At 34.8% G+C, this 8,998-nt stretch overlaps 1 protein-coding gene across 1 annotated transcript; it reads right to left on the reverse strand.

Moving 5' to 3' along the window:
- Positions 1–204: 204 nt before the first annotated feature.
- On the reverse strand, positions 205–8,161 carry LOC100250610 (DEAD-box ATP-dependent RNA helicase 53, mitochondrial). Its single transcript, XM_002284067.4, has 8 exons — positions 7,556–8,161; positions 5,190–5,317; positions 4,618–5,029; positions 4,373–4,471; positions 3,968–4,192; positions 2,241–2,402; positions 1,007–1,601; positions 205–487 (listed from the first exon to the last, which is right to left on the reverse strand). The coding sequence occupies exons 1-7, from the start codon at positions 7,979–7,981 to the stop codon at positions 1,053–1,055; spliced, it is 2,001 nt and encodes a 666-aa protein (XP_002284103.1). The 5' UTR covers positions 7,982–8,161; the 3' UTR covers positions 205–487; positions 1,007–1,052.
- Between the last annotated feature and the right edge of the window lie 837 nt (positions 8,162–8,998).

Raw genomic sequence — 8,998 nt, forward strand, 5'->3', positions numbered from 1 at the left:
GTGAAGGGACACTCTCATGGATGAAGAATCCTATGATCAATTCTTTGATACAACCTCTTTTGAACATATCTTCAATTCAGTACATTATACGTTTTTATCAGTCTTGTTTAGCTTGCACTTTTTCCACAGGCCTTGAAAGGGAAAAATAAAGACGACCACCCAATTATTTTCTGCTGTTACAGGCATGGTAGCAATATGACCAGCTAAAATAATGAGGTGATAACCATTTCATCATTCATACGAAAGATTACTCTCAAGTCAAACCAGAATCCTTCCAAACTAACTAAAAACATATCGCAATAAAGTGTACATGTGCCAAGTATATGATGTTTATTTAATTCCTCAAGGAATTACTAACAAATAATATCGACCAAGAGACACCTAAAAACAAAAGATTCATGTGTCATCCCCACAAACCTCCACCAAAATTCTCATTTCATTTCTTGCTATTTCATTTCCTTCAAACTCTGTTTTTCTGTCCTTACACCTGCAAAGTACAAAACAAACATGTGAAGGCCAACCCCAGCAATTTAACAACTCCAAAGACACAAGACTGATGTGAAAAAGGTTAAAATGCAGCAAAAGCTTGGCAATAATGATGATTTTATGCTTTTTCTTTTATTTTCTTTTCATTATGAAGTGATACCCAATTATTAAGCCTTTTTTTTTTCTTTTTTCTTTGTATTGGTACACCCATGAGATAAACATATTCATTTCACATCAGCTACAGATAGGATACAAATCACTACCTAAAAGCACACAAATACTGGAACCAAATGTCCTAGAAATCAAAGATTGTTAAATTTCACCCTTTTTGTATATACTTACAAATATTAGAATACTGAAACCAAATGCCCAATAAATAAAAGATTGTTAAGCTTTCATTTATCAACATTAACATAAGAAGAATATAGCTAAGGCATGAGCGACTATAGAAAATGGTCTCCAAGAACTGCTTAAAAAAATGTGAGGATCAGCATTAACCATTAAATGTGCAATATTTTACCTCTCCTAGTGCCCCAATCACCATTATGAAAATCAGTTGAGTGATTTTAGAATGATCTTCTCCCAGTGCTCTGACCATTATTACTCCTATCATCTCCAAAGTCACCAAAACGGCTTGAAAACGAATCATTGAAGCCACCACTTGTACGGCTTAAACGAGTAGAATCAGATCCACTAGAACGACCTGAACCAGGATTTCTGAAACCACTCGAACGATCTGATCCACCAAAATTCCCAAAACCACTTGATCGATGTGAGCCACTAGAGTTCCCAAAACCACTTGATCGGTCTGAACCAATAGTGTCCCCAAATTCACCTGATCGACCAAAACTAGAGCCACCAAAATTGCCTGAACGGCTAGAGCTAGATCCACCACCCGATCGACTTGAGCCAAATCCGCCAAAGGAACCAGAACGTCCAGAGCCAGATTCACCATATCCACCACTACGACCAAATGATGATCCAGATCGGCCAAATCCGCCACCAACACGACCACCTCCCCTACTTCCAAAAGAGCCAAACCGGCCACCATCACCACCACCACCCATGTCACTAAACATGTCTCTGCTACCACCCTCAATAGCAATCCTAGGGAGCTGATAACAAACAAGAGGAAATAATCAAGCAATTAATCTACTGTAGAACTAAATATATCATGAGGCAATAAGTCCAATACAGTAATTACATTGAGCAGAAATAAGCATACACATTGTTCACACATATGCAATGCAATTGATACTCGTAATTAGTAAAATCAACAGTATATATATCACATTTTTAAATGTAAAGCAAGGTCATCTGAGAGTGTATTTGATGGCTCATTGTTCATCTTTCAGAAAACTCTAACCATGATATAATAAGAAAATTTCCACTAACTTAGATCCACCCAAATCTTCTTTTAACATGTTTGCCATTCCCCTATCAGATACATATAATTCTTCAACTATGGTTTGTCTGCATCTGTACAGAACAGATCTCATGAATTTATGATATCTCTGCAAGAATTGAATACTCATTTTTGATGGTTAATAACTGTGCAGCGATCTATACCCTATCCAAAATATTCCACCCCAGCTGACCTGCATAGAACTCTTAGCGTGATATTCCAGTTTATCAAATTTAACCTTCAGCTTTCAAGACCACAGATACTTTTTTGATGGGTACAAAACAGGCATGAAACTATGAGAACAAACAATCATAAGAGCATTAAAATGTTAGTGGAGATCAGCACCAACCTCTGAGAATTTGCATCCTATATCTCGCTCAATAAACCGGACAGTCCTGGCTTGCTGTTCTGCATAAATGAGAATTGCAGTTCCTTTCTTTCCTGCACGTCCTGTTCGTCCAGACCGATGAACAAAGATCTCTGAGGAATTGGGAAGCTCATAATGTATTATCTGAGCAAGAAAAGAACGGCATGTGAAGAAAAAGCAACGGCATGTGAACATGCATAGCTTTGGAAAGTGTTGAAAAGAAGTGAAAGAATGGAAACAAAAAGGTTCAACAAAATAAAAGCATTAAGCTAACTAAAGCACACACATAGACACCACACATTGCAGTAGAATTAGTTTGTGTTACAAGCAAATATCTCCAAGGAAGAAGTTCCCTCGTACTTCCATGCACATCAATAAAAGTAGACATAGCAAACACGTTTAATACAAAAAACCACACAACAATACAGCCAAGGACCAATTATTTCCTAATTTTCCACAATGACAACAAATCCATAACATTTTTTTAGGCAAAAAAAAGTTCAATCATAAGGAAACTAGCAAAAGCAAGGATGCACCCATTTCCATAATTTACCACAATGAGAACAAATCAATAACGTTTTCATTTTAGGTAGGCAAATAAAACTTCATTAAAAGGTGCCAAGAAAAAATGGGGCAGCACCACAAGTAGACATGGCGACTGCAAGTTGGGCATGTCAGCCATGTTGCACAACTCAAGAAGCCAAAGCCCAGCCCTACTGGCCTCTGACCTGAGTTGACAGCATAAACTCAATCTAAGCTTAAAAATCAAGCTGAAGTGGAGCTCAGTTTAGCTTTATTGAGGTTGGGTTGGGATGATTTTCCTTTCCCACATTTAGTGTCAGAAGAGATCTATTTTCATCGCCCCTTGCTTTGATGGCTTTTGGCAATAGGTGACCATCATGCAGTGTGAAAAAACACAGGATATCAGATATACTTAAAAGATGAAGACCAACACAAAGGGAATTGAGACAAATGTAAAAGAGAACCTCTAGATGCATAGGATTGGCCAAAAATATTAAAACTAAGGATTGTACAGACACAGCATCATTTTGTTTTTTTTGATAAGTAATCCTAGGCATTTAGAGGTTCGCTTTTACATTTGTCTCAATTCCCTCTGTGTTGGTCTCCATCTTTTAAGTATATATGATATCCTGTGTTTTTTCACACACTGCATGATAAATCAAATGCTATAATCAAGAGATGATTCATTAGGCAATATGCTGTTCAAGAGAAACAATGTGTGCATGAAAAATACCATGTCCATATGATACTACTAACTCCATCTTTCATATGTAAAAATAAAAAATAATAATAATAAAAAATTTTAAAAAGGAAAAAAAAAAAATTGAATGTTAAGCTATGAACCAAAACCGTGATCAATGAAAAGAGATATTACTCTTCAATTTGATGTCAGAAGAGGAAACAAGGATCACTTCCAAAACATTGTTAATACTCACAGATATTTAGGGAAAGATTATAATACAATTCCACTTTGGATCATGTAAAAAAGGAAGGAATACCAATATAAACTCAAGCGGAGGAGGTGGAAAAAACTATATTGGGAAATGAAAAAATGAAGTACAGACAGGCGACCTGTTCAAGCAATAACTTTGATCAACTAAGGATAAGAAATGTCATTGCTAAGGAGAAGAAAATATTATTGCAAAAATGGTTAAAACAAAAATGATGTACAGAAGACAAGAACTTACCAGGTCAACATTAGGTATATCAAGCCCACGAGCAGCAACATCTGTGGCAACTAATACATTGAAGTGCCCATCTCGGAATCCTGAAAGGGTTCTTTCCCTCTGACTCTGTGAGATATCCCCATGCAGAGCCTCACATCTGAAGTTTCTTGCCATAGCATATGCCAATCGATCAGCATCGCGTTTTGTTTGAGTGAAAACAATACATTTTCCACCTTTTGCATGTTCCTAACAAACACATGTATGGTGCTAAGGGAAAAAACTTGATGGAGGTAAAAGCAAGAATGAGCTAAAATAAAAAAGGGAAGCTATTCAGCATTTGCAAAAACTTTAACATACAGAAAACCTAAAGCTCTGGAAACAGTAAAAATTAGGAGAAAGAAACAAAATGAAGTCCTGGGTTCATACTGTTATCAGTGGTCCAACAATTGAAGCTTTCTCATACATTTCCGATGCAATAGAATATAGGGAAATTCCTTCTGCCAACTTCTGATCAGAATCCCCTACCTACAGTGAACATCCAATATTAATAAGTTTGCAGTCATAAGAATCAAATAGTTAAGAACATGCCTTTTCATAATATAGCTTGGAAAAGGATAATAGTTACTACAACCAGCGAATAAGAAATGGAAAAACAAACTCTCCAAACTCACAAGATCAATAGTTAATGGATTTTTTAGGTACTTCTGGGTAAGCTTCCTAATCCAACTTGGCATTGTTGCAGAGAACATCATGCTCTGACGATTTTGTGGCAACTTCTCTAAAATCATTTCAACATCTTCCTCAAAGCCCACTGCAAGCATCTGATCAGCTTCATCAAGAACAACAAACTGAACTTCTGACAAATTTAAAGCACCTCTCTTAATCAGATCGATAATGCGACCAGGTGTGCCAACTACTACATCAACACCATAGTCCAGGGAATTCATTTGGCGTGAGATGGGGGTACCCCCATAAACACAAAGTGTATCCAAATTGGGGGCAGATTCACAGAATTCCTTCTCCACTTGCCGTGCAAGTTCTCTTGTTGGAGCCAAAACCAAGGCCAACGGATTCCTCCCACGTCTGTTTGTACAAAACATAAAAAATATTATGCCAATAATAAAGACCAAAAATTGCATTGATGTCCTGTTCCATTTTATAACAGAACACATAATCAATCTTCAAAAAGAAAAGGTAAAAATTGAACCAATGGATCAAGTGTTACTGGAGTAAACAAACAAACCCATGCTTAGCATTGTATTGAATAACTTTATCCATGATGGGAATCCCAAAAGCAAGGGTTTTCCCAGTCCCTGTTCTAGCACGACCGATCATGTCACGCCCTTGCATTGCAGGTTCCAGCACAGCTCTCTGTACAATGTACAAATTTTTTTTTACGAAAAATGGAATCTCCAAAACCGAATATTGAGTTACTGACATATCAAGAAATAAATGTGAACAATTAACATGAATTATTAAAAAACAATTCCCTAAAACAGTGATCTGGAGTTTCTAAAGAATAAAGCATTCAGGGAAAAGGATGCATCCTGAGTAGACTGACTAGGCTAAATCATACAATTCCAGAAGTAGATGCTTTAAAAAAACAAAATAAAATTCCTGAGGTTGATACTTAGTGAAAAGAATGCGGACCGAACAAAGAAAATTCCAGGGCCTAATTGCCTAATGTCACAATTATTTCAATGATCATATAGCATGACCTATCATGTGGCAAACACTCAAAGATTAACCATAAGCAGCTTCTTCAAGACACCAGCTAAATCCTGCTTATCCTTTGTTGGCATTCTCAACAAGGAGGCATGCCAAAATACTTTCAAGACCCTTATCAAATATATGTAACCAATCAATTTTCCAATTACAATCATGAAATGGTTCCAATAGTCAGCTTCTCATTATTTGGGTTGACATTCAGGATTAGCCAAAATATGCTCACCCTGAACTGGCATTCTCAATAATTTGGGACCCAACAAAGAAAAAATCAACAGAGCCTACTACAAGAGATGATTTCTTGTTGCATCTTTTCAACCTGAAAATGGTATTAAATATATAATAGAACTCTTAAACTTGTTATTTATTTACAATTGTCAGAAGCACATTAACATTTTTTAAATCAACTGTTAACAATAACAATAGCAGTTTCTATCTACTATCATAATATATTAAGTTTTACACTATCAAGGGCCAAGAGAACAAAACCTGCATCAATGAGCCTACTGGGCCAACCCAGAGCAAAAATAAGCATCAGAATTTTATACTCTTTTCTTTACATCATGTTTCTCAGCAACCAAACAGAACAAAAGATTACTCTTCTGTAATTATGAAAAAGCACTTTCATGTATTGAAAATGATATATCACATTTAGGTAGTAATGTATTTTCCTTTCCCTGATTCTTCCCAAGAACCACACAGATGGAAATCAAATTGATTTAATATAAAGCCTATCTTCCACTTCATTCCCTTGACTACCATTACAAGTATTCAAGCATAATCATGCAAATCAAGATTAATTCTCTATTTTATTCTTTCTGAATTGTTTAAAAATTTTGAAATGGAAAGTTTTAAAAACAGTCATTATATTTCATTTTCCTTTGTATAGTCCCTGACTTAAAAAAGTTCATATTTCTTCTTATTTTTTCCTCTCAGTGGTACTTCATCAGATCTAAACAAGGCACTGTAAGTGAATGGTTTAAGGAAATGAACACTGCTCTCTATTTGTGGAGACAGAAAGGGCGGAAATAAAAGAGAAGCCCCTTCACAACTTATAATCAGTATTGGATGATCACTTTTGAGAAGCCATGTAGAGATTCGGCCTCAAAAGTTTTAAACCTCAACATTAACCAAAATTTACATTGAAAAAAGTAGAATGCCCTTACAATAATACTATCTATCAAGACCACTTGAAGGCCCTCCCGCATCCTCATTCCTCCTCCATTATTTGTCATATTGCAACCTCATTCTCACCCATTTAGTCATATTACGTTGACATAAAAACTGAGAAATAAACTAAGATCTACCTCTTCATACATGTGTTTATGATATGGATAGCATATGTGTGTCCCATTTGGCTTATTCAGTTGTATAATTGTATTTTTGCTAAATTTGAAAAAAAAAATTAAAAATCATGTTATTGTCGAAGTTAAAGAGAAAATATTTTTACCACATTATGATTCAACTATTCTTATACCTAGTTGATATTCGAGATCAATATATGTACTAGTCTAGTAATACGTCACATATGTGAGTTTTATCATTTTAGTTGAGCAATTCAGATGTTAATTTTGAAGAATTTTATAATTTGTTATACTATTTTTCAGGAGAATGTCGAATGAGTGAGCTTTCATAATGGATACACCATAAAATGTTTTTCTGGTCAGTTTTGGGTTTTCAAATTCGTGTGGTGAAACGTCTTCGGGGACTGCCAAAAGTGGTTTTTTTATTTTTTTAAAAAAAGGAAAAGAAAAAGAACCCCAGTTCCAAAAGCAAAAACAAAAACATAAGACTAAAACAGATATTCCTTTATTTTGTTCCAAATTCTCAGCAACCAAACATGTGGAAGTAACCCTGAAATTCTGGGGGAAAAAAAAACCATACCTGAATAGGGAAGAGCTTAGTGATACCCTTGTTGGCCAAAGCAGAAACGATTTCTTGAGCAATGCCAAGTTTCGATATCTCAAGACCCTCGTCACCTCCTTTGGAGGACTTCTCCTCATCGGAAAAATCAGCAACGGCGTACTCAGCCCGAGACACCACAGAAGCCCTGAAATCCAAGGGCCCAGATTGGGAGCGAAAGTTCCTCACCCTAAAACCGCTGAACCCGAGTAGACCAGACAGCGGTGGAATTGGGGCGGCAGAAGTAACAACGTTTCTAGCCACAACTGCATCGGAAGCTGAGGTGGAAATTGGAGGGTGGATGTGGAAGTGGAGGAGAGAATGTACATGAGGCACCGAGGCCAGGGCTCGAATCGGTGCCTTAACAGACGCCAAGGAAGATGACTTCCTCGAGATTATGTTCATCATTTCTCCAACCTCGAGAAAACCCTAACTGAGAAAAATTTAGGGTTTTTAAGAGAACGTCAGTAAAACCCTAAAGGGAGGGTTTATGGGCCACTCGCGTACTTAAAAGGGATGATGGTTCAACACGTGCTTATGCTTATGCTTCTCATAAGAGTCTGCTGCGGCTTTTTTAAGTATTGCACTAACCTGAGAAAAAAAAAAATTAAAAACATGATATCTAAGAAAATAATTATTAGAATAAGAAATTTTGTACCACGTAAGCAAATACTGATGCTGAGTAGGATGAAAGTAAAAACACAAACGATTTTGGAAGTTTGTGAATTAAAAATGAGATATTATTTGAAATATGTTTGATTTTTTGAATAAATGATATTTTCAAAATATAATTTTAAAATTAAAAAGACGAATTTCTCTTACAATTTTAAAATGAAATCAATGGGAAACATCACTCTTAAGTGGTAGTTTCAAGTAAAATATAAAATATTAAAACATCTCTCCAAGGTAGGTTTTAGAGGAAAAGTAATAGTATGATTAAAAGGTAAATCTAAAACTTTTTTTAGGACATTTTGAATGAAAAAATAATTCCAAAAGAAATCTTTTGAATTTTTAACTAAATATTTTTATAAATGAAAATATGGAATTAATTTATTTAAACTCAAATTTGAATTTTATTTTAATATTACTCAAAGCCACCCCATTCCCACCATCTCACCAAATTAAATTAAGTTTTATATAAATTAAGTTTTGTTTTTTTTTAACATTTTGATTTTAATTAATTTTTTAAAATAATTCTCATATTTTTTTCCCTTTTTTGAAAATCTACTTAATTAAAAAAGCAAATTTTATTTTTTAAACGATCAATTCATTTATTCATTATTTTTTTATTTTTTTTATTAAATTTTTATTTTAACATCATGTGTAATTAATGCATTAAAATACATTAGTTTTTAATATAAAAATATACCCATCTATAATAATTAATAATCTAATAAATAAATAAATACTACTAATACTTAATCT

This window comes from Vitis vinifera, chromosome 12 (genome assembly GCF_030704535.1).
Source record: "Vitis vinifera cultivar Pinot Noir 40024 chromosome 12, ASM3070453v1".
NCBI classification, from domain to species: domain Eukaryota; kingdom Viridiplantae; phylum Streptophyta; class Magnoliopsida; order Vitales; family Vitaceae; genus Vitis; species Vitis vinifera.